Raw genomic sequence first — 26,649 nt, forward strand, 5'->3', positions numbered from 1 at the left:
AGTTCTAGTTCTGCCTTAAGCACAAAAACTGGCTGAGCGACTTTGGGTCAGTAACCAGGAGACAGTGAGTTCTAGTCCCATCTCAGCCCTGAAAGCCAGCTGGGTGTCTTTATCTCCAATCTCTCTCTCTCTCTTCCTTATTTTCTCCTCTTTTGAAGGGGTGTTTTCACTTTTCCACCACTGCACATACACCATTCTTGCTGCGGTTAGGATGTGTAGTATTAGATATATTGTCTCTTTATCATAGCTATTTGTTATAATGCCTAATAGAAATAATTCTGGCTTGATCTCTATACGCTGTCTAAGCATTTTTTCCTAACCACGTACGAATTTGTAACCGAAATTTCCTTGCTTTTTTACAGGTCCACCACATGTGGTAGTATGTGCCTGGTATTGGAATAGAATAGAATAGAATAGAATAGAATAGAATAGAATAGAATAGAATAGAATAGAATAGAATAGAATAGAATAGAATAGAATTTTTATTGGCCAAGTGTGGTTGGACACACAAGGAATTTGTCTTGGTGCATAGGCTCTCAGTGTACATAAAATAAAAGATACGTTCATCAAGAATCACTTGATGAACGTATCATCAAATCGATATTTGTTTACATTTCCAACAATTTGCGGACATGTTGCTAAACCTTTTAGCCAATCTTTAGCCCAGCACCTTTAACCGCTACACCCAAGTGCCTCCCCGATGAATAGGAGCAGGCCACCCCAATCTGCTTCCTGTCCCATTGCCTGGGCAAGATTGCAAAGATAGCAAACTGCCTCTGAGCACCAGCAGAGCACTCTTCCCGCCCAAGCCCAACCAACCCGTGCACTCCTAAAAGTAGGAAACCAAATTTTATTGCAAGCATCGCAGCAATCCTGCGCTCGGAAGCTTGGATCCCGAGGGAACTATAAAGAAATGCAATGCAAAGAAATGCATTTAGCCCAATGCAAGGAAATGCATTTACCCCAATGCAAAGGAATGCAATTCCCCCAAAGGCTTAAGAGAGTTGAGTTTCCCCCTCCCTCTGTTCCAGGGGATGGGGGCACCCTGCGCCGTCCCAGCCCCGCCCCTAGCTTCCTAGACCACGCCTCCTCTATTAGCCTTCACCCCCTTCGCCTGCCAAGTTCCTGACTTTTTCCTCCTGCTGTTTTTGCTTTTTTCAAGGGCTGCTTCTGCTCCCCGGGAAGGAAAGCCTGCCTGCCTGCCTGCGCTCCCCATGGCTGAGAAAGGGCAGAATGAGTTGCTAAAAGCCCGAGACAGGACCCTGAGCGTCTTCCGCGAAGGTATATCCAGATTTATACATTGCATGCCCGAGATTAAATTTCCAACCGCTTCCGTATATTTGCAAAGCGGCGGAACCTTTGCGAGCGGAGCGCGGCGGGCCCGGAGGCTTATCAGCGCCGTACTGCTGGGCACTGGGGGACCGAAATAAGCGTGCACTGAAGTTAAGGGGAAAGCAAAGGGGGGGGGATTGGGAAGCGTGATTTTTCCCTGTGCATTTGAGACAATGGGAGAGAAGAGTTCAGGGGGCCCAATGTTGCAGTGTAGCAACTCAGTCAGGCTTCCCTGTTTGGGTGGGGGATGATGGGCATTGTAGTTCAGCTAGTCCAGCTGCTTTGAACAAGTGGAAGGGTCAACTCTTTTGGAAAAGGAGAAAGGATGAGTTTTTAATAGATAGAATACAATGCAATACAATTCTTTATTGGCCGAGTGTGATTGGACACACAAGGAATTTGTCTTTGGTGCATAGGTTCTCAGTGTACATAAAAAGATAGATTCTAAGAATCATAAGGTACAACACTTAATGATAGTCATAGGGTACAAATAAGCATCAAAATCAAATCATATTAGGAAACAATCAATATAAATCTTAAGGATACAAGCAACAAAGTTACAGTCATGCAGTCATAAGGAGATGGGGGAATAGGAACAATGAGAAGATTAATAGTAATGCAGATTTATTGAATAGTTTGACAGTGTTGAGGGAATTATTTGTTTAGCAGAGTGATGGCGTTTGGGAGAAAAAAATAATCCTTCTTGACTCTCCAGACTTGCTAGATGATGCTGACTCCTAGCTTGCCTCTTCTTAACACATTCCCTCTGCCCAGAAATTAGTACAAGGTAATCCTCGATTTATGACCATAATAGAACCCAAAATTTATGTTGCTAAGCAAAACATCTGTTAAATGAGTTTTGCCCCATTTTTTTGCCCATGATCTTTCTTGCCATAGTTGTTAAGTGAATCACTGCAGTTGTTAAATTAGTAATATGTGTTTTTTTGGGTTTTTTTTTTTCCTTTAATTTATATGCCGCCCTTCTCTGGAGACTCAGGGTGGCTTACAATGCATTAAGCAATAGCCTTCATACTTTTGTTTATTTATACAAAGTCAGCTTATTGCCCCCACAATCTGGGTCCTCATTTCACCTACCTTTGAAAGGATGGAAGGCTGAGTCAACCTTGAGCCTGGTGAGATTTGAACTTGCAGTAATTGCAAGCAGCAGATGTTAATAACAGTGCTTTAGTACACTGTACTACAGGCTCAGTGTTGTTAAGTGAATCTAGCTTCCCCATTGTCAAAAGGTGGCAAAAGCAGATCACATGACCCCCGAAATCTTGAAATGGTTCATAAATATGAACTAGTCGCCAAAGCACCGAAATTTTGATCATGTGACCACGGGAATGCGGCAGTGTGAAAAATGGCCATATAAGTCACTTTTTTCAGTGCTCTTGTAACTTCGAACAGTCATTAAACAAATCATTAAGGGATTTGCACTGAGGGAGCTCAACCAATCACATTGTACATATGTTGTGCGCTGACAATAAAAGTTTGGATTTGAATTTGAAATGGTTGCAAGTACTCAGCATGGCTAGTCTAGTGAAGAGAAGGACCGGGGGAGGCAGGATAGCAGTCTTCCAATATTTGAAGGGCTGCCACAGAGAGGAAGGGGTCAAGCTATTTTCCAAAGCCAGACAAGAAATAATGGATTGAAACTGAAAAAGGAGAGATTCAACCTAGAAATAAGGAGAAACTTCCTAACAGTGAGAACAATCAACCAGCTTGCCTTCAGAAGTTGTGGAACCTTCATCACTGGAGCTTTCAAGGAGAGACTGGACTGCCATTTGTCAGAAATGGTGTAGGCAGGGTCTTCTGCTTGGGTCGGTGGGGGTGGGTGGACTAGAGGACCTCCAGGGTCCCTTCCAACTCTATTAATCTGCTAATGTAGGTTGTAAATTGAAGGCTACCTGTAGTATCCTTGCTTGTACAGGAAAGGTTTAAGCCCACTTTGTTACTTCCCAAGTGGAAGAAGAAGCAAAGGGGGGGGGGGGAGAAAATGTTGTGGGCACCGGCCCAGCTCAATCCCTGTGCAGGGAACAGTTGGAAGCGTAAAATAACCCAGGTTCTCATGTCGTGTGATGCCATACAAAAGTTTACCAAGGTTAATGCTCAAGTAGCTTAGCACCTTGAAAAGGTGTGTGCTTAGTCTTCTTGCCATGGTTGATTGGGTTGCATTTTGCTCCCAATCTGTGCAATTTCTCAAACTATTTCATGGGGAACTGCATAACCTGCACACCAAGGGGCCTTGGTGGAGCAGCGGAGTAAAGCGCTGTTAAGTAGCACTTAGCTGCCAGCTGCCTGCAATTACTGCGAGTTCAAATCTCACCAGGCTCAAGGTTGACTCAGCCTTCCATCTTTCCGAGGTAGGTAAAATGAGGACCCGGATCATGGGGGCAACAAACTGACACCGCTTAGGGGGGGCCGAAAGCCCTACTAAGCAGGTATATACAAAAGTATGAAGGCTATTGCTTAACGCATTGTAAGCTGCCCTAAGTCTCCGGAGAAGGGCGGCATATAAATTGAACCAATGAATAAATAAACCTCATCTTGTTGAATATTTTCTTGGATGATAATTGGTGTGAAAAGTAGAAGAATCTGATGATAACTTTTTTTTGAAACTTAACGTATTTACCATCCCTAATTGCTACTGCTGTAGAACCCAAATATATTTTTTCAATCTTTTAATTAAAAAAACCATAGTTGCTACTGCAGTTGAGACAGCTAACAAATGGATTAATTAAATACATTTTTAAAAAACACATGTTAAGGTGTTATCTAACGCAAGAGTGTGATTTTGAGTTCTAGGAAAATGTAAAACTACTTAGGCACTTTTGATTGACTCTGCCAAGGTTACTACCGGTAATAGATTCTCAACATCGTGTAGCATATTTACCTCAATCTTTTTTGGCTAGTGAGTGGCAAACCCACCAGTTACAGAAATAAATAGAAATCAATGTGATTGCATCTAGTTGTCCTCTTACTATGTAATTTCCCGACAATTTAATCTGACTGAATTCAGATAAAGTATGGACAGGATTGCTGCACTGCCTGTCAAGAACAGCGACTGTAAAAAAGTCACTTCCGTGTATATTAAATTGCTGCACACCTTCATATTTTGTTATTTACTCATTTCACAAAAGAACATCTCAAAAGTCTACTTAGATCCTTGGCATACGTTACAGAGAGCAACTAGCGCTTAAATTAGTTTATATTACAGTAAAAATGATGAAGCATAGTGGTGTACGTTTACACTTCTGAAGAACGATGATTAAAAGGTACAGCTGAGATTGAGTGTTACTAGTACACTCATGCTCTTAGTAAGAACGAGACTATCATACTTCCCAATATACTTTAGTTTGTAATCTAAAAATACACTAATGCAAATCTCATTCTTTGTGCGTTATTCTTTGAAATTACCACTTGTAGCAGTGGCAAAACTTGTAAATAAATGCTGTGCACAAGGAAATCAGCACCGCGCATTTCAGAATGTTAAGGAAGTTGCCAATTTTAATATTTAGACCTTGGGCTGAATTGGCTTTAAAATGACATAATTAACTGCAACGCAACTAAGGGTTTCCAAAAAGCATGTGTTTAGCTCACTGGGTTTCCAGAAATCTTGATGTTAAATCACAATAAATCTGTTGATCTTTGCAACTAATTGGCTGGATTTAATTCCCTGGGAAGACTGTTCTGCCTATACTTGGGAGAACAGTGTGTGTTACCTTATAGTGGATAATAGTTGTTCAGTTCAAGGACTTTTTCACTGTGAGGTTAAAGAGAATTAAGCAAATTCAATGGGGCTGACATTTAGGTCCTACTGTCTTAAATAAGGCTCTACAGTTATCTTCACTAGAAGTCATAAGTGGCCTACCTGTATTATTGTTGTTGTTAGTTGCGAAGTTGTGTCTGACCCATCACGACCTCACAGACAACGTTCCTCCAGACCTTACTGTCTTCCACCATCCTCTGGAGTCCATTTAAGTTCACGCCGACTGCTTTAGTGACTCCATCCAGCCACCTCGTTCTCTGCCGTCCCCTTCTTCTTTTGCCCTCAATCGTTCCCAGCATTAGGCTCTTCCTCCTCCTCATTAGGTGGCCAAAGCATTTGAGTTTCATCTTCAGGATCTGGCCTTCTAAGGAGCAGTCAGGATTGATCTCCTCTAGGACTGAAAGCTATGGCAAATCTAGACAGCATACTAAAAAGCAGAGACAAAAGTGCGTATAGTCAAGGCTATGGTTTTCTCAGTTGCAATGTATGGTTGTGAAAGTTGGACCATAAGAAAGGCTGAGCGCCAAAGACTTGAGGCCTTTGAACTCTGGTGCTGGAGAAGACTCCTGCGAGTCCCTTAGACTGCAAGGTGATCAAACCGGTCAGTCCTAGAGGAGATCAACTCTGACTGCTCTTTAGGAGGCCAGATCCTGAAGATGAAACTCAAATACTTTGGCCACCTAATGAGGAGGAAGAAGAGCCTAATGCTGGGAACGACTGAGGGCAAAAGAAGAAGGGGACGGTAGAGAACGAAGTGGCTGGATGGAGTCACTGAAGCAGTCAGCGTGAGCTTAAATGGACTCCGGGGGATGATAGAGGACAGGGAGGCCTGGAGGAACGTTGCCCATGGGGTCACGATGAGTCGGATACGATGTCGCAACTAACAACAAAGATAAGTTAAAGAGAAAGAGATTTTCCAGATTCTGTTATTTTACCCTACAAAAAAAGAAAAAAAAAAACCTTCTTAAAATCCCTGCCATGTCTGTTTCTTGATCTGCCTTCCCACGAAAGCCTGACTAACTGAATTTACTAAATTGGCAAATCAAGAAAACAGTGTGATGCATTGTCAGTCCGCAGCGCTTTCCATAGTTTGTTTATCGCATTTTAATGAGATGTTGCTTTTGGACAACATTTGCTAACTAGCGTTGTGAATACAAAGGGACACGGCTGTAATACAATGCTGGGTGTCAAATTTGGAAGGCTCCGGGGCTGTTTTCTGAACGTGCCATGTCAAATTCGGTGATCATGTCAAGCATGAGTCCTTAAGCAATGTTTTACTAATAAGCTACCAGGGGTGGATTCCTATTGCAAGCTAAACCAAGATTAAACAGATTCTTGGGCATGTAAGTGTAATGGGTTCCTCCCTCTGTGTTCAAATAGACACTAGAATGAAACCTATGTTTGCTACTAACTTGGTTCTGTCATGGCCTTTGTGCTAAGTTTTGGTCTACTGGTTAAAGATACCCAGCCGGCTTTCATGCCTAAGGCAGGACTAGAACTCACAGTCTCCTGGTGATTGGCCCAAAGTCATCCAATTGGTTTTCATGCCTAAGGCAGGACTAGAACTCACAGTCTCCTGGTGATTGGCCCAAAGTCATCCAATTGGTTTTTATGCCTAAGGCAGGACTAGAACTCACTGTCTCCTGGTGATTGGCCCAAAGTCATCCAATTGGTTTTCATGCCTAAGGCAGGACTAAAACTCACGGTCTCTTGGTGATTGGACCAAAGTCATCCAATTGGTTTTCGTGCCTAAGGCAGGACTAGAACTCACGGTCTCCTGGTGATTGGCCCAAAGTCACCCAGCCAGCTTTCATGCCTAAAACACAACTAGAACTCATCGTCTCTTTGTTTAGAGCCTGGTTCTTTAACCACTAGATCAAACTATGCTGCCAGGGTTGAAAAGAAACACTGCTCTGGTGGTTAATCAGATGTTCCCCCATTTCCCCCCTGTTTTGTTTTATTTCCAGAAGCAGAACGGGACTGGAAGGGCCCTTTCTATTTCATTCAAGGAGCGGATCCTCAGTTTGGGCTGATGAAGGCGTACAGCATCGGCGACTGCAACAGCGGTGGGGACGAATGGGAAGCCGAATTGCAGCTCACCCGGCAAGCGGTGGAAGCCATCAACCGCCTGAACCCGAGACCAAAGTTCCTTGTCCTCTGCGGAGATTTAATACATGGCATGCCTGGTAAGGTACCGTACTTTTCGGAATATAAGATGCACTTTTTTCCCCCTTAAAAGAGGGTGGAAATGTTGGTGCGTCTTATACGCCGAATACAGCCATTTTTGGCCTGCCGAAACCCCACCCTGTGTGTCCCATTTTGGGGAAAATGGGCCTGTTTTTCACAAAAACAGGATGCGCAGAGGGTTTGGGAGACCTGCAGAGTGCTCCTGGGGGCTGGGGAGGGCAAAAACAGACGCGCGGAGCAGTGGTGAAATATAAAATTTGTTGCTACCAGTTCTGTGGGCGTGGCTTGGTGGGGGTCATGTGACTGGGTGGGTGTGGCCAACTTTTTATTTTACTTTTTTAAAGCATTTTTTTACTACCGGTTTGGGTGAATAGGTAGTAAAAAAATGCTTTAAAAAAGTTTTTAAAAGGTTCTGAGGATTGACAATCAGCTGTGCCACTGGCACAGCTGATTGTCAATCCTCGGAACCTTTTTTTTACCTTTTTAAAGCATTTTTTTACTACCAGTTCGCCCAAACTGGTAGTTTTTTTCACTATCGGTTCGCCCGAACCGGAGCGAACCAGTAGCATTTCACCTGTGGCACGGAGGCCAAAAACTATTTTTTTTTCTTGTTTTCCTCTTCAAAATCTTGGTCCGTCTTATACTTCGGTGTGTCTTACAGTCCGAAAAATACGGTAGTTCAAACTCTTGGATCAGGAAGAATCATGGTTTGACCCTTTTTTTCCCAAGGTCTCAGGGCTGTACAGGTAATCCTCAACTTAACGACTGCAATTGAAGCTCTGCGTTGATGTTGCCGAGTGAGAAATTTGTTAAGTGAGTTTTTCCCTATGTTACGACTTTCCTTGCCGCCTTTCTTAAGTCAATCGCTGTCGTTCGTTAGATTAGAAACACGGTTGTGAAGCGAACCTGGTTTCCCCCGTTGACTTGGCTTATCAGAAGGTCACGAAAGGGGATCACATGACCCACCCACCCACCACCAGGACACTGCAACCGTCATAAAGGTGAGTCAGTGGTCCAAGCATCCGAATGTAAATCCCGTGACTATGCGGATGTCAGCGTTTCAACGCTGGCATAGAGAGCAGAGGAGAGCGAGAGATAAAACTCTGAAACTTTTGCCTGCCAAATCCCTTTGAAGTCGGGTTGTCGTGGAAATGAGGGGAGGGGGCACATTCCTGGGAGATGACGAGAAAAGGAGTCTGAAGAATGACTTGGAAGATAGCCAATGAGAAGCAGAGATTTGGGGATCGGAAAGGGAGGGATTGGGGGGCAAAAGGTCAGTCTTGTCCGCGCGGAGTCATGATCCGGTGGCTGTGCTCAATTAAAGAAAGATTTCCTTAAAGATTGGCAGTTTGGAAATTCATTTAATTTTGAGATAGCATCGCAATCTGACAGCGGGATGCTGCAGTGGTCTATAAAGAGTGAAAAATGGCACTAAGTCACATTTTCCCATGCCATGGTAACTTCGAACGGTCAATAAGCGAACCGTTGTAAATCGAGGACTACCAGGCAGTGCGCTGTGATGGAAAGCACTGCACGCGCACATAACATCAATTTACAAAATATTTACCCACTTTTCATTTCGTTTTAGCAGGCCGGTTTTGCATGGGCCAAGAGCGCATGCCAATGGCAACTTGCCAGCCCCCCCCTTTTTTTTTTTGCCATAAAACATCTCCATCCAAGTCGGCTTTCGTTAAGGCTGGATTAGCAGACGGGCTGTGCGCCCCACGTTGCTTTCCTCCGCACAGCTGCGTGGAGTAATCTTGTTAGCATAATCAAAATCCCCACGTTCAGCCATTTCTCCCATTATTTGGAACTGAGGCCTTTTAACGGTTCCAAAGGCAATCGTCGCTTAGCTTGGCCCCAAAGGGTTGCTGGAATGAAACCAGATTTTTGAAAATTTAGCCTGGCCCGGTTGTTCGTTTCCCCTGTCTACGGCGCCCGGAGTTTCCCCCCCGAACAGCAAATAGGGTTCTGCTGACTTCAAAGAAAAGGGAGGGAATGGAAGCGTGACGGCGTCTATTGAAACGAAAGAGTGCTGGGGAAAATAAATTTAATAAATAAATAATACTCAAATAAGCAAATCCATAAATCAAAGGGCTCCTTTCTTTTTAAACCATCTGCTAGGAACTCAGATGGTTGACTCAGCCTTCCATCCTTTCGAGGTAGGTAAAATGAGGACCCAGTTTGTGGGGGCAATAAGCTGACTTTGTATAAAAAAGAACACCGCTTAGGGGGGGCCAGAAAGCCCTACTAAGCAGGTATATACAAAAGTATGAAGGCTATTGCTTAATGCATTGTAAGCCGCTCTGAGTCTCCGGAGAAGGGCGGCATATATAAATCGAACAAACAAACAAACAAACAAATAAATAAATAAATAAATAAACTCCAGCGAAGCCTGTTAGGAGAAAGCGTGCAAGCAAATTGATTTTTTTTTTTTTTTTTGTTGGGTCTTGCTTATGTAGCCCATCGCCCCCTCCAGCCCCACTTCCATGCATCACACAACTGCCAAAAGACACATTTAGCCACGCAGGGCGTGAAACATTTGAACAGAACATCTTGAGCACCGAAATTGCTTTTGAGCTGGGTTGTGTGTTTGGTCTAAGCTGGGCAAACATTGGCAAGGAACAGCAAGCAAAGCGAGAGGGATGGCATTCCTCATATCCATCTTCTTTCGGCTCTCAGAGAGAACCATTTGGACGAAAAATCTCCTTTTTAGCAATAGCAATAGCCCTTCGACTTATATACTGCTTCACAGTGCTTTGCAGCCCTCTCTAAGCGGTTTACAGAGTCAGCCTATCACCCCCAACAAGCTGGCTCCTCATTTTACCCACCTCGGAAGGATGGAAGGCTGAGTCCAACCTTGAGCTGGTTAGGATCGAACTGCTGTCAGTTGGCAGAATTAGCTGCAGTACTGCATTCTAACCACTGCACCACCGCAGCTAATCATCAGTAGCACTTAGACTTATATACCGCTCCACAGTGTTTCACAGCCTTCTCTAAGCGGTGTACAGAGTCAGCCTATTTTACCCCAACAATCTGGGTCCTCATTATACCCACCTCGGAAGGACGGAAGGCTGAGTTGACCTTGAGCCAGTCAGGATCGAACTCCAGACTGCGGGCAGAGTCAGCCTGCAATACCACATTCTAACCACTGCGCCACCAGGGCTCCTAATGCAACGTCCAATCAACTACAGCAATAACAAGAGCACTTAGACTTACATATCGCTTCACAGTGCTTTCCAGCCCTCTCTAAGCAGTTTACAGAGTCAGCATCTTGCCCTCAACAGTTTGGGTCCTCATTTTACCCACCTCGGAAGGATGGGAGGCTGAGTCAACCTTGAGCTGGTCAGGATCGAACTGCTGGCAGTTGGCAGAGTCAGCCTGCAATATTGCATTCTAACTACTGCGCTACCATGGATGGATGGATGGAAGGAAGGAAGGAAGGAAGGAAGGAAGGAAGGAAGGAAGGAAGGGCAATAGCAATAGCAGTTAGATTTATAAAACACTTTACAGTGCTTTACAGTCCTCTCTAAGCTGTTTTACAGAGTCAGCCTCTTGCCCCCAACAGTCTGGGTCCTCATTTTACCCACCTCGGAAGGATGGAAGGCTGAGTCCACCTTGAGTCGGTCAAGATTGAACTCCTGGCAGTGGGCAGAGATAGCCTGCAACATTGCATTGTAACAACTGCATCACTATTCCCTCCTTCCTTCCTTCCTTCCTTCCTTCCTTCCTTCCTTCCTTCCTTCCTTCTTTCCTTCCCAAGCTATACCAGACTTATGCACCGCTTCACAGTGCTTTACAGCCCTCTCTTAAGCGGTTTTACAAAGTCGGCCTCTTGCCCCCAACAATCTGGCTCCTCATTTTACCCACCTCGGAAGGACAGAAGGCTGAGTCCAACCTTGAGCCTAGTGAGATTCGAACTACCAAATTACAGGTAGCGTGGCCAGGATGGGTGTAGCCAGCTTAATATCACTCATGTCGGGGGCGCCTGTGGTGGACCGAGCTCTCCGCCAGCGAAAACGGGCTCCCGAGCTCCGTTTCGGCTGCAACAGCCTCCTGCAACCCTCTGCCGGTGAAAACCGTCTCACGAGCTCTGTTTCGGCTGCAACGGCCTCCTGCAACCCTCTGCCAGTGAAAACAGACTCCCGAGCTCCGTTTCGGCTGCAACGGCCTCCTGCAACCCTCTGCCGGCGAAAACAGTTCTCCTGAGCTCCATTTCGACTGCAACAGTCTCCTGCAACCCTCTGCCAGCGAAAACGGACTCCCGAGCTCCGTTTCGGCTGCAACGGCCTCCTGCAACCCTCTGTCAGCGAAAACGGAGCTTGGGAAGGCTGCATTCAGCCCCCCGAGCTCCATTTTCACTGGCAGAGGCACTGCGGGCCGCCCCTTCGCTGTTTCCAGGGCAGCCCTACGGGCCAGATCTCAGCACCCTGCGGGCCAGATTCGGCCCACGGGCCTTGAATTTGACACCTCTGGTATAGGTTCTCCTGCTTGAACAGGGGCTGGTCTAGAAGACCTCGAAGGTCCCTTCCAGCTCAATTCTATTCTAATTCCCCAGCCTTGTAAGTACGACAAAGTCTTTTGGCTTTTAAGACGCCTGGGACGACTGCAGCAGCAGCAAAAAAAAAAAAAAAAGACATCATCAGCTAAAGTGGGCTGCAATCAAGCAAAACACTTGGAGCCGTTTATGAACCCGTTAAAAGGAACTAAGTAATCAGCCGTCAGTGTCTTTGGTTATGTAAATGGTGATTAAATGGGGAGGGGGGCTGGCGCTTGGATTGTTGTTATCATTACTAGTAGGGCAGGGACGGGTTCTTCCTCCCCGGCCCCCTTTTCCCTTGATTGTATGGAAGCGTGTGATGAGACCCAGAATAATCCAACGCCTGCTACTGCAGGAGCAGATCGGGAGTGTCATTAGAGCTTTGTGGACCGGATCTCCGCTGCAGAATGTCGCTAGTTGGTTATTGGGGGGGTCTGCAGATGTTGGGGTGCCGATTGGAAATCTTAAGAAATCTTCCCTTCCATAATTGGGACCTCCGGATGGATCGGTATCCAATTTCAGTAGTTTAATGAATGCCTTGTTGGAGTCCTTGGTGCTCTCTGAGCTTGGCTGTTTTCTCGCAGGCGTTTCATTACCCAAGTAGGTGACCTCATCAGTGCTAGAAGGGAGTGGGATTTGCAGGGAGGAAGACGACGAAGAAGAGGAGGAGGAGGAGGAACTGTGGGGTTCTCGGTGCTCTCTGAACTTGGCTGTTTTCTCGCAGACGTTTCATTACCCAACTAGATGTCATCAGGGGTGGGTTCTACTTACCTTTACTACCCGTTCGCATGCGCAGATCACCCATGATGACATGGCGGGTGGGCAGAACCTCCCACCCGTTTTACTACCGGTTCTAGAGAACCGGGAGCAACTGGATGACATCATCAGTGCTAGAAGGGAGTGGGATTTGCCGGGAGGAGGAGGACGAAGAAGAGGAGAAGGAGAAGGAGGAACTGTGGGATCCTTGGTGCTCTCTGAGCTTGGCTGTTTTCTTGCAGACGTTCCATTACCCAAGTAGGTGACATCATCAGTGCTAGAAGGGAGTGGGATTTGCCGGGAGGAGGAGGACGAAGAAGAAGAGAAGGAGAAGGAGGAACTGTGGGGTCCTTGGTGCTCTCTGAGCTTGGCTGTTTTCTCGCAGATGTTTCATTACCCAAGTAGGTGATATCATCAGTGCTAGAAGGGAGTGGGATTTGCAGGGAGGAGGACGATGAAGAAGAGGAGGAGGAAGAGGAACTCTGGGATTCTTGGTGCTCTCTGAACTTGGTTGTTTTCTCATAGACGTTTCATTACCCAAGTAGGTGACATCATCAGTGCTAGAAGCGAGTGGGATTTGCAGGGAGTGGAGGAGGAGGACAACAACAACGGTGCAGTCCTCGGTGCTCTTTAAGTTTGCTGATTGTTTTCTTGCAGACTTTTCATTACCCAACTGGGTGATATCATCAGTGCCTGGAAGGGGAGGGCTGCTCTCTGTTTATATGCAAGTGGCTTGCCAGGTCAGTTGCTCGTGGGAATGTTCTTGATGGCTCCTTAATGAGGCTATTGTTTACAGAGCAAACCCCCCACTCCTCCTAGCCCTGATGATGCTACCTAATTGGATAATGAAACATCTACGAGAAAACAACCGAGCTCGGAGAGCACCAAGGACCCAACAGGTCAACTCTGAATTATAAATATCCTGTTGGTAACCATGCTTTGAAATCTCATTTTTATTTCTCCACTTGCAAGATGTGGCAAAGTTGATTTTTTTTTTTTTTTTTAAGAAGAGACTTTGGTTTCTACAACACTTCCGTGCTGGAAACATTTAACAATAGGAGGCAGGAGGAATACAGGTAATCCTCGACTTAACGACAGTTCATTTAGTGACCAATTGGAAGACATGCTTTAAAAAAGTGACTTACGACCAGTGGTGAAATTCACTTACCTTCCCTACCGGTTTGCAAATGTGTGCACAGAAACTTAAAATCGTAGCAAAAAAGCGACGTCGTGAGGTCCGTGCGGGTGGGCGGAGCCTCCCGGAGCTGCCGCGACCGATTCGCCCGAACCGGATAGAACCGGCTGAATTTCATCCCTGCTTACAACCGTTTCTCACAATAACAACCCGTTGTCGCATCCTCACAATCATACAATCAAAATTCAGACAGTTGGCGACTGACTCCTATTTATGACGGTTTCAGCAAGATTCCCTTCTGACAACCAGGTTCATTTCATAACCTTGTTATTAACAGCTGCAGTGCTTCCCTTAACGACTGTCATAAGGTCGTTAAAAATGGGCAAAGCCCACTTAACAACTGCCTCGCTTAGCAATGGATGTTTTGAGCTCAATTGCAGTCGTAAATCGAAGACTACCCTTACGTAAAAAAATTTTCAGTCGGGGATTAAATCCAGTTACTTTTCCTGGAGTGGGTGGAGAATCCGTTGCCACTCAGGACTGTTTTTTTCTGTGTTTTTTTTTCCCCCCCTTCCTAACCTGGCAGGATAATTTTCAAGTTCCTTAATTTGCTCACAGTAACGAGCAGGATTCCGCTCGGTAGAGATGACACAAATTGATATTTTTCAAGACAGAAAGACGAGCCGTACTTTTTAAGGAACAGAAGGCAGAGGCGAGAACTCATGCCAAAACCATCAGGTTGAAACAAAGCCTCTCCGCTCTGGACAGCTCTCATAACAGCTGATTTTTTTATTAAGTTTGACACTTTATTAAAGACGGGATGTTAACGTACTAATCAGATGCCGGGCTGAAAATGGAGGGAGCAACGGACGTTGTGTAAGAAGTTTTTCAGAACTTCCTTTTCTTTTTCTTTGCTTACAGAAGATCAGTTCGGTTCAGTTCGTTTTCCTTTTTTGAATTCAACAGATTTGAACAGAGTTGGAAGGGACCTTGTAGGTCAGTGTTGGCGAAACGTTTCAGCACCAAGTGCCGAAATGGGAGCGCGCACCGGGCAGCTGCTCTACTGGCCACCTGGTTTTCCGGTTTCTGCTGTGCATGCACACGCCAAAACCAGCTGGCCAGTGCCGTAACCTGGAAGATCATTTTCCTGGCACGCACATGCGCCTCTGGCAGCTGCTTTTCTAGTTTCCGGCACACCCACACACATGAAAACCAGCTGGCTGGAACCCGGAAGAAGAAAGGGTGATGGCTCGCGTGCCCGGAGAGATGGCTCTGCATGCCACTTCCAGCACGCATGCTATAGGTTAGCCATCACTGCTGTAGGTCATCTAGTCCAGCCCCCTGCCCAAGTAGGAGACCCTACACCATTTCAGACAAATGTCAGTCCAGTCTCTTCTTGAAAGCATCCAGTGATGAAGGTCCCACAACTTCTGAAGGCAACTTCTGTTCCATCGGTTGATTGTTCTCACTGTCAGAAAATTTCTCCTTATTTCCAGGTTGAATCTCTCCTTGGTCAGTTTCCACCCATTGTTCTTTGTCTGGCCTTCAGGTGCTTTGGAAAACAGCTTGACCCCCTTCCTCCTCTCTGGAGCAGCCCCTCAAATATTGGAAGACTGCTATCATGTCTCCCCTGGTCCTTCTCTTCACTAGACTAGCCAAGCACAGTTCCTGCAACTGTTCATCGTATGTTTTAGCCTCCAGTCCTCTAATCATCTTGAGTGCTCTTCTCTGCACTTTTTCTAGAGTCGCAACATCTTTTTTATAGTGTGGTTCCAAAACTGGATGCAGTACTCTAGGCGTGGTCTTACTAAGGCTTTACAACAGCGGTGAAATCCAATTTTTTTTACTACCGGTTCTGTGGGCGTGGCTTGATGGGCGTGGTGTGGCTTAGTGGGTGTGGAAGGATACTGCCAAATCTCCATCCCCACCCCACTCCAGGGGAAGGATACTGCCAAATCTCCATTCCCACCCCACTCTGGGGTCAGCCAGAGGTGGTATTTGCCGGTTCTCTGACCTACTCAAAATTTCCGCTACCGGTTCTCCAGAACCTGCTGGATTTCATCCCTGCTTTACAGAGTGGTATCAGTATCTCCCTTGATCTTGATTGTATCCCTCTATTAATGCAATTTAGGATTGTGTTGGCTTTTTTGGCTGCCGCCGCACACTGTTAGCTCATATTTAGCTGGTTGTCCGCTAAGACTCCAAGATCCCTCTCACAGTTAGTGCTATTAAGCCTGGTTTCACCCAGTCTACTATATATGTACTTTTGGTGTTTCTTGCCTAAGTGTAAGACTTCACATTTATTTTTTCTGAAAAACATCTTAACCTTTTCCTTTTGATTTGGCTGGTTGGTTTTCCATTAATATATTCCTGGCTTAAGTTGTAGGAAGGAGGTAGGAGGCCGTATACATTGTTGAAATGAATTATTTTGCTGTAAAAATAAAATGAGTTGAGGCTTTAAAAAAGCGATGAGACAAATGCAGGGAGTCCTTGGTTTACAATCTTTGTTTATAGCGTATCAAATTCATTCGTTTAGTGACCGTTCAAAGTTACAACAGCACTGAAAAGAGTGACTTACAGCCGTTCTTCACACTTACGACCATTTGCCGCATGCTCAGGATCACGTGGTCAAAATTCAGGCACTTCGCAACTGACTCATTTTTACGACGGTTGCAGTGTCCCATGATCCCGTAATCCCCTTTTTGCAACCTTTGGACAAGCCAAGTCAGTGGGGAAGCCAGATTCACTTAACAACTGTGTCACTAACTGAACAACTGCAGTGATCCACAAGAAAAGTCATAAAATGGGGCAAAACTCACTTAACAAGTCGTCTCACTTGGCAGCAGAAATGCTGGCCTCAATTGTGATCATAAATTGAGGATTACCTGCAGTGGGGTACCAACTGGGGAAAGAATTCCAGAAGTGAAAATGAACAGGTTCAAATCAAGCAATGTGGCCTCTTTGTGTCTGGAAGTCTAATGGTATGTGGAAAAGAATCCTTCTCTCTTAATGCAACCTACCTCACAGGGTTGTTGTTATGGGGAAAACAGCAATAGCCCTTAGACTTATATACCGCTTTACAGTGCTTTACAGCCCTCTCTAAGCGGTTTACGGAGTCAGCCTGTTGCCCCCAACAATCTGGGTCCTCATTTTACCCACCTTGGAAGGATGGTGTCAGGGTTCCGACGGATGCCCTAATTAAATCATGAGCCTCGAGCCAAGCTTCAAAAGAAATCCAGTTATTTATTAGGAGCTTCATGTACGGCACGTTTCAAGTGAAGCCAACTCTGATCCCATGTAATTTACGGCTCAGATTTGACTCTGTTCCCCCCCCCCCCCAGGGCGTGTCATCAGTCACATTCGCCAACGGAACAATTTCGCGGGTTGTAGAGATCATTCCCTTCCGGCTGCTGTGGGTAACCCTGGGAGACAGCCTTATGAGAGATATGTCTGGAATGTGCTTTTGTTTTTGGCTGCCGTGCTGCTTCGTCGTTTTCCCATCCCCCTTGCCTATGGCAACTCAAGAGCAGGCCAGGGATGCTTTGCGAGTTGACAGATGGAAGGCTGAGTCAACCTTGAGCCAGTCAGGATCGAACTCCTGGCAGTGGGAATGCCGAGTCGGCCTGCAATACTGCATTCTAACCACTGCGCCGGCCATTTGAGCCCAGTATCTTTGTTATTTAATAAAACTGACAGATTAATAAGGCAGCTGTTTTAGATTCATTCAGGCACATATTTTCACACTCAAATAGCAATATGTTTGCCACCTTAAGTTGCTTATAAATTAATTAGGGCAGATTTTTTTTTAAAAAATCTTATAAATAAATAAATAAGAGATTTCTTTGAGGAGATCTTGATTGAAATCCCTACCCTTCCACCCTCAAGTTCTCCATGTCTGACCTCAACATTTTATTAGCCACCATTGAGCCATCAGCATGTTAATTGATAATTTACAGCCAGAAAAGCTGATCTGGGATCCCTGCGACTTATTTCTGGCACCTCTTCTGAAGCTCCTATAAAATCTAGACATGTCAGATGAAACAAATGATTTTGACAGCAGATCAAACACATTTTACAGCCAGAAGTATTGGCGTTCTGCTTTAAGGCCATTAAGTAGTAGACACTTATGATTCACTTGGACAGTGGTTGGTTGTTGTTGTTTTTTTTAAAAAAATCACTGTTTGCGGAATTGTACTGTTTTTCAGATAATTGCATTTTTTTCAAGTCTGGCTTTTACAATCCGAGGGCTTTGTAAAAAACGGGAATGGCAGGCGTTGAAAGATGGAGGCAGACCGAGTCAGTGGAAATTCTTGCAAAAAAAACTAAAATAAAAATAAATAAATCGTGGAATTATAGAGTTGGGAGGGGTATTTAAGCCATGGAAACCAACCCTTAGTTAAAGTATCGCAGACCTCTGCTTGAATATACCCAATGAAGAGAGACGGAATCGTTGGCTCAATCCTTGCATAGCTCTTACACTAAGTCAGTATTTTTCAACCTTGGCCAACTTTAAGATGTGTGGACTTCAACTCCCAGAATTCCTAGCCAGGATGCTTAAAGTTGCCACGGTTGGGGAAAAAAGTGGTCCTTTGCTTAAATCGGGGGTCTCTAATTTTGGCAACTTTAAGACTTGTGGACTTCAACTCCCAGAATTCTTCAACCAGCAAAGCTGGAATTCTGGGACAAGTCTTAAAGTTGGCAAGGTTGGAGACCCCGGTCTTAAATCCATTCTTCTGTGTCCTGCAGAGAATAGATCTTGACAACCTCTTGCATGATATCTTCTGTATAATATTTGGGCTACACCTGAGGGACTGTCTTTTTCCAAGAGTCAGAATAACAGAGTTGGGGGGAAAACCTTGGAGGTCTTCTAGTACAGCCCCATCCTCAAGCAGGAAACCCTCTATCATTTCAGACTTGGTTGTCCAACCTCTTCTTGAAAACCTCCAGTGATGGAGCACCAACAACTTCTGGAGGCAAGTCATTCCACCGATTGATGGTTCTCACCGTCAGGAAATTTCTCCTTGGTTCTATGTTGCTTCTCTCCTTGGATTAGTTTCCATCCATTGCTTCTTGTCCTGCCTTCAAGTGCTTTCGAGAATAGGTTGACTCCCTCTTCTTTGGGGCAACCCTCTTAGATATTGCAACACCCCTGGTCCTCCTTTTCATTAAAGTAGACATATAAGGATCCAAACACCAAGAAAAGACACCCTGAGGTTCTTCTAAGGAGTCTCCTTTATTGTTCCTCACTCTAGACAGGTGTCTTACCCAACTCAAGAAAACTCCTTGCATCATGAAAAAGATACACTGAGAACTTCAAGGCTGGAGCCATTCGGACTCTCTTCCTCCAAACCAAACTATCTTTTAGGTTGCTTCTCTCCTTGATTAGTTTCCATCTGTTACTACTTGTCTCACCTTCAGGTACTTTGGAGAATAGGTTGACTCCAGTGGTGAAATTCAAATTTTTTTACTACTGGTTCTGTGGGTGTGGCTTGGTGGGCGTGGCAGGGGAAGGATACTGCAAAATCTCCATTCCCACCCCGATCTGGGGCCAGCCAGAGGTGGTATTTGCCGGTTCTCCGAACTACTCAAAATTTCCGCTACCGGTTCTCCAGAACCTGTCAGAACCTGCTTGATTTCACCCCTGGTTGACTCCTTCTTTTTTGTGTCAGCTCCTCAGACTGCCCGCCTTCTCTTGGAAGCAGAGAGATGAGACTCGATGGAGTTTAGGGAGGGTCAGTTCTGGCTCTCTTGCGGCTACGCAACGATTCTAGGCTAATTCCTCACTTGAGACTCCCTGCCTGCCTGGTCGAGCATTTCCCAACATCCTGCAACTTAATATCTCCTTAACACTTCGCTCTTCTTGTTTTTCAGGGACAGAATGGCGAGAGGCCCAAATCCGGGATCTAAGAAATGTCCTGAAGGACCTTAGAAGCGACATCCCTCTGGTTTTCGTCAGTGGCAATCATGATTTGGGGAACACGCCCACGCCGGAAACCATCCGCAGTTATTGCCAGCAGTGGGGCGATGATTACTTCAGCTTTTGGGTTGGCGGCGTCTTCTTTCTCGTGCTGAATTCCCAGCTGTACTTCGACGCTTCTCAGTGCTCAGAATTAAAGGCAGCGCAGGACGCATGGCTGGAGCAGCAGCTGGCCATGGCGGAGAAAAGGCAGTGCCGCCATGCTGTCGTCTTCCAGCACATCCCTTTCTTCGTCAACGAACCCGAAGAGGACCATAACTACTTCAATTTGGAGAAGGCCGTTCGACACGAGCTCATGGAGAAATTCTGCCGAGCAGGTATCATTTCGTCCGTGGGAATACGGTTTTCTAAATTTTATTTGTAGTTAGTCCTCGACTTACAACCACAATCCGGCCCAAAATTTATGTTGCTAAGTGAGTGAGACAGTTCGTTCAGTGAGCTTTGGCTCATTTTATGGCCTTTCTACCCACAATGGGTTCCAAGTAACCCCTCCCGATGAACCAGGTCTGACAGGCAGTTCCTACGTGAATCAGTGCGAGTTGTTAACTTACTAATAGCAATAGCACTTAGACTTATATACCGCTTCACAGTGCTTTTACAGCCCTCTCCAAGCGGTTTACAGAGTCAGCCTTTTGTCCCCTACAATCTGGGTTCTCATTTTACCCACTTGGGAAGGATGGAAGGCTGAGTCAACCTTGAGCCAGTCAGGATCAAACTCCAGACTGCGGGCAGAATTAGCCTGCAATACTGCATTCTAATCATTGCGGAAGGAAGGAAGGAAGGGAGGGAGGGACGGATAGGGGAAAGGGAAAGGGAAAGGGAAAGGAAAGGAAAGGAAAGGAAAGGAAAGGAAAGGAAAGGAAAGGAAAGGAAAGGAAAGGAAAGGAGTGGGAGTGAAGGAAAGAGAGAAGAAAGAAGGGAAGAAGAGGAGGGGAGGGGAGCAGAAGAGGAGGGGAGAAGAGAGGAGAAGAGAAGAGAAGAGAAGAGAAGAGAAGAGAAGAGAAGAGAAGAGGCAAAGAAAAAATAAATATAAGAATGGAAATGGAAATGGAAATGGAATAGAAAGGAAAGGAAAGGAAAGGAAAGGAAAGGAAAGGAAAGGAAAGGAAAGGAAAGGAAAGGAAAGGAGGTAGGTTCGCAGGTTCCAATTTCCTTTGCAGCAAATACAAATACAGTTACAAAATTGTCTCTTACTCTAAAAATACAAAAACAGCTTACTGTTTTCTAATACCATTTTCCCCCTGATCTTGAAAACCACAAAGTCTAGGAATGTATACCTGACTGGAAACCCTTTTTGCATGAAATGGGGGGGGATGCACCTATTGGGAACGTTTATCAACATATCAGCCACTGGCCAGCATTGATTTATACACTAAACCATTCTTAAGTAAACTATGGTTCGTCCAATCTGAAGCCCGTCGTTATAAATTCTTTCATTCATAATTACTTGTTCTATAGAAGCCTTCTGTTTCATTGAAGTACTCTCAATTCTCCCCCCCCCAAAAAAACAACCTGTTTGTATTTACTCCGTTTGAAGTTCCCCATGAAACAAAAATGTTTATTTGTCTGTTGTCTGTTGTTTAATTGGATTTCTCCAACGGCCCATTCATTTGACGCCACAGAGCTAAACTTGAGTTTCGGAAGCTACATCTGGTGTGAAAATGCTGAGCTTCGTTTCTCACTTTACAAGTGTCCCTAACAGTTGGGCTAATTAAAAATAAAATTGCATCCTTATCATAAATATTTGTCAATTGAAAAATCTGCCACTTTTTCACCATTTCACCGTTAAGCCATGATTGAGTGCTACCAAAAGATACCATGGTGGTTAAGGAGGGAGCAAAAAGATGAGTGAAGTATCTTGTTGAAAAGATAATTTTCCCAGAGTAGAGTAGAGTAGAGTAGAGTAGAGAAGAGAAGAGAAGAGAAGAGAAGAGAAGAGAAGAGAAGAGAAGAGAAGAGAAGAGAAGCTGTGGGGATCGCCAAAGCACATCACCACTGATCTCCGCCCGAAAACATGACCCATTTGGAGGCTGAAAATGCGAGGCGCGGTGCCCAAAATGGCTACCTGGAACAGCTGCTGCCTTCTCTTACCACTTCCGTGCTTCCCCTGCTTTAGTCACTGGTGCTCCCTCCGAGGAGCAGCTGTGCTTTTGAAGCTCCTGTTCTGGACTCTAGGGGGCGGTGCTCATCTCCGTTTCAAAGCCGAAGAGCCAGCACTGTCCGAAGACGTCTCCATGGTCATGTGACCGGCATGACTCAACGCCAAAGGTGCATGGAGTGCTGTTCCCTTCCCACCAAAGGTGGTCCCTATTTTTCTACTTGCATTTGTTTTACGTGCTTTTGAACTGCTAGGTTGGCAGAAGCTGGGACAAGTCACGGGAGCTCACCCCGTTATGCGGCGCTAGGGATTCGAGCCGCTGAACTGCCGACCTTTCGATCGACAAGCTCCGCGTCTCAGCCACTGAGCCACCGCGTCCCTGTTGGATGGGACCCATAGCACATCGCAAAGTAGTGTAACTCAACCACGACACACAGGCACCAGAACAGATTCCAAAATACACCCTTAAGGATCGGCTACCTCATTCACAAGGGACAGTGAAGGATGGCTCCAAGTTGCCTTAAAGCAAAGACATTTTACACATCATAACGCAGAACTGATTCGTTGCTAATCAGATGACGAAAATGCAACTTACTGGCTGTTCCAGATAGCTGCACGTCGCCGATTCCCTGCTGGGTTTTCTTCATTAAAAGTTTCTTTTTGAGGTGGGTCAGACCAGAATGTTAAAATAACTCTGGAATTTCTGCCAAGGATATTTTGATTAAAACCAACCCCATAAAAAGCCGACTCAGCTTGGAAACCCAGCCCCGAAGTCAGAAAAACCAGCTTTTTGAAGTTTTATGACATTGAATTATAAGATACAACGATTTACCCAGGACAGATTAACTTGGTGGAGTTGTGTTCGGTGAAGGAACCTCGGGGAGATCTGAAAACTGAGTTGGGTGAATGGCAGGGAGCTGAAAAAAAACCAAGTGACTATTTTATTGTCAGTTTTTGTGGATGGTTGGGGTTTTTTTTGTTTTGTTTTGTTTTGTTTTTTGCCTGTGTTGTGTATGTGGGTTGCTTTTCAATTACTCACGGCACCTTCCTTGAAGAGACAAATCTGAAAATCCAGCAGAAAGCTGCAGAAGAAAAACAGGTGGCAGGTCGCATCGGTGTAAACCCCCAGAGAATATGGTGTCATGTCATTCTTGCTGCTCAAAAAAAAAAAAAATTCACATCCCAAAAGGAACTTTCCTCTCATTTTGATTCTCTGCCTTAAACTGTTACTCGAAAGGAAGAGGAAAAATATGATCAAAGAGGGACGATGTTGGATAATCATTTGTCTGAAGTGGTGTAGAGTTTCCTGCCTAAGCAGGGGGATGGACTAGAAGACCTCCAAGGTCCCTTCCAACTCTTTTATTCTGTTCTGTTCTGTTCTGTTCTGTTCTGTTCTGTCTTTCTTGTCTGGTCCATTGTGAATTATAAATGATTAGGAGCCACTGCAAGAAAGTCAACTTGGAGGAGATGACTGTCTCTGGTGAACCAGGACCAGAGGAAACTTGATGAAATGGAAGAGAACTTTGAATGGGCAAACCTGCTCAGACACCTTGTCTGAAGTTGTTGAACCCTCAGTGCAAAGAACCTAGATCTGTGATGGCGAACCTATGGCACGCCTTCCACAGGTGGCACATGGAGCCATGTCACCTGGCACGCCAGCTCAGCCTCTCTAGGAGTCTCTGGAGGCTGGGGACAACAAAAAATGTCAATTCCTGTCCAACCAGAAGTTGGGAAACGAGCCGTTTCGGGCCTCCGAGGGGGTGGGGAAGGCTGTTTTTGCCCTCCCCAGATGCATAGAGAGGATCTGGAGCCAGGTGAGAAAGAAAAACGGGCCTACCGGGCCATTGTGTGCCAGGAGCAGGGGGCAGGGAGGGGGGGGGTCATGCATGCATGCGCAGGGCGGGGCGGGGCGCATAGAATTATGGATACGTGCATGCTCGCGAACCTCCCCCGCCCCCCCTTCCTGGCACACGATGGCAAAAAGGTTAGCCATCACTGACCTAGATGTTCTCCACCCTTCTTTGTCTTGTCCTGGTTTCCTTTTCCCGTTACCATTCATCACTAAGCTGCCACGTTCATGTAGATGTTCTTCTAAGCTACAAAACCTCCTAATTTAGGGTTCTGCAGTTTGGTGTCCTCCATGTGTTTTGGACTTCTGCTGCCACAGGTCCTAGCTATTGGCCAAGTAGACCAGAATTAGTGGGAGTGGAAGTCCCAACACATTTGGTGTGAGATGTTCTGTCCCCGTCTCACACACGCACACAAATAGACAGCCGGGGGTTAAATAAACTTTCAGACAACCAATTCTTCCGATAAGATGCTTGGCAGCAACCCAGTAGCTGCTTGCCAAGAACTTTACTCAATAAACAAAATACCCACAGTCAAGAATTGTCCAGTTCGTAAAATAAATCCAAGGCCGATAATGTTCTTTCCAAAGATGCAATGTGACTCGATAGTAGTTAGTTTTGTGCGTCACAGAGTCTGAATGGCCACCTTACACCCTTTTATACCCTGTGGGGTGTGGTTCAGTGACTCAGCTTAATCTCTGGCACGCCTTTTCTTCTGTTGCGCGCGCTTATCTCTGCGACGCTGCCGAGGATCCAGCCAAGACTCATTACCCTCATCACTGTCCACCTGTGGCTGCATGGACATGCTTGGCCCCGGCCCTATCTCTTGCCCTTCAGTGGACACCGAAGGCATTGCCAGAGAGGAGGGTCCTGGAGAGGGAGGCCTTACCAACTCCTTTCCTTCACTCTCGGAGTCCTTTCCTGCCGATGACACAGGCTCAGGTAACGGAGCCACAACACGAGGTTCCCCAAAAGCGAGCTAGGGAATTATGTTACTCTCACAGCTTTGGAACTTTGGAGGCAAACCGGTTCAGGGAGTTGTTGTTATTTTTTCTCTTTAATCCCTCCCCTATTGAGATTTCATTGTACCTTCCATTAATCCGAAATCAGAGCACATTAGCAACAACTGACTGTCAAAACTGGATCATGTTTTAAATTGCATGCCATGTTTTATTAGTGTCTTTAAATGAAGCGCTCAAGGATTTCGGTCTGAAAGACACTGCAAAACTTATTGACTGTGTTTGAGCTTCAGACAACAAACGCAATGAAGGGAATAATTTTATCTGTAAACCAGTCTTTAAAATGAAACTCTAAAGAGTTGGGAAAGAGGAAGTCTAAAATTTAAGACCTTGTCATCTCCGTCTCTCCCCCAACCCCTGGAAATGTGGTTTCTTTGGCAGTGGCTGCTGGTGTATGGAATACTTCTAGCTGGGTACATTGGATAGGTACCTAATTTATAGGCCACTGAGTTCATCCATTGTCCTAAGCAGCCTTTCATTTCAATCCTGGTTTGTGGCATCAGCTGCAATGATAGGGTTAACAAGAGAAGCCAAGGGTCTGTCTGTCTTCATTTTTTCTTTGAACATGTTTCGCTTCTCATCCAAGAAGCTTCTTCTGTTCTAACTAGAATTCAGTTCATTTGGAACGGAAGAAGTTTCTTGGATGAGAAGCAAAACATTTTCAAAGGGGAAAAAAACCCCAAAGAATGTCCAGTTGTCTTTTGGAAAAGCACCTTTGGGGGAGAAGCTAAGCCAAAATAAAATTTGCTTGCAATTGGCAGTTCAAATCTCACCAGGCTCCAGGTTGACTCAGCCTTCCATCCTTCCGAGGTGGGTAAAATGAGGACCCAGATTGTTGGGGGCAAGAGGCTGACTCTGTAAACTGCTTAGAGAGGGCTGTAAAAGCACTACGAAGTGGTATATAGGTCCAAGTACTATTGCTATTGCTCTTCCTTCCTTCCTTCCTTCCTTCCTTCCTTCCTTCCTTCCTTCCATCCATCCATCCATCCATCCATCCATCCATCCATCCATGGTGCACAGTGATCAGAATGCAGTATTGCAGGCTAACTCTGTCGACTGCCAGCAGTTTGATCCTGACAAGCTCAAGGTTGACTCAGCCTTCTATCCTTCTGAGGTAGGTGAAATGAGGACCCAGATTGTTGGGGACAATAGGCTAACTCAGTAAACCACTTAGAGAGGGCTGTAAAAACACTGTGAAGCGGTATATAAGTCTTAAGAGCTATTGCCATTGCTATTGAGCCCAAATAATGGTTTGGTTTGATTTCCAACAGGTATTAAAACAGTATTTTCTGGACACCTTCACAAAAACGCTGGAGGAAAGTACAAGGATCTCGACATGGTCATTTCGTCGGCCATTGGATGCCAGCTAGGAGAGGACACCCACGGGGTGCGGATGGTAGGGGTCACCGCGGAAAAGATCGTCCATAGATACTACAGCCTGAGCGAGCTGAGTAACCATCAAAACGTCGAAAAAGAGTTTATGGCGTTGATAAAACCAAATTAGCTCTAGGTTCTGAAATAGCATTTTTCTCTCTGTTTCTGTGATTTTTTTTTTTTTTTTAAAAAACATAGGTCTGATTTCCATCTACTCATCCTGATTTGCTAAGGAAACGCCTCACTTAGAATAGCATACGGCAAGTTCTGAATACTTTGTCCTCGTCATGGAAAGTTCTTGATGTGCAATGTTGTCATAGTGACACCCAGGAACAGGCTTCAAAAATTTTAGCAAGGGGTTCTCTGCCCGGTTGCTGGGTGGGCGTGGCCTAGTCAGCTTCCTGCACCATAGTGGGCGGGGACATTTTTGCCCTCCCCAGGCTCTGGAGGCTTTCCTCGAGCCTCCAGGAGGATGAAAACTGCCTCCCCAGGCTCTGGAGGCCCTCTGGAGGCTGGAAACGGGCCCGTTTCCAGCCTTCCCGAACTTCCGGTAGGTCCATTTTTTGCCCTCCCCGTGCCTCTGTGTGCACCCTGCACTTCCTGCATCCAAAA

At 45.6% G+C, this 26,649-nt stretch overlaps 1 protein-coding gene across 1 annotated transcript; it reads left to right on the forward strand.

The window, feature by feature from the left end:
* The first annotated feature begins 1,157 nt into the window (after positions 1-1,157).
* On the forward strand, positions 1,158-26,649 carry CPPED1 (calcineurin like phosphoesterase domain containing 1). Its single transcript, XM_070955093.1, has 4 exons — positions 1,158-1,281; positions 7,072-7,290; positions 19,594-20,016; positions 25,935-26,649. The coding sequence occupies exons 1-4, from the start codon at positions 1,215-1,217 to the stop codon at positions 26,165-26,167; spliced, it is 942 nt and encodes a 313-aa protein (XP_070811194.1). The 5' UTR covers positions 1,158-1,214; the 3' UTR covers positions 26,168-26,649.

The sequence above is a fragment of the Pituophis catenifer genome, unplaced genomic scaffold (assembly GCF_029215685.1).
Source record: "Pituophis catenifer annectens isolate HBS135680 unplaced genomic scaffold, rPitCat1.0.hap2 SCAF_16, whole genome shotgun sequence".
Classification (NCBI taxonomy): Eukaryota; Metazoa; Chordata; class Lepidosauria; order Squamata; family Colubridae; genus Pituophis; species Pituophis catenifer.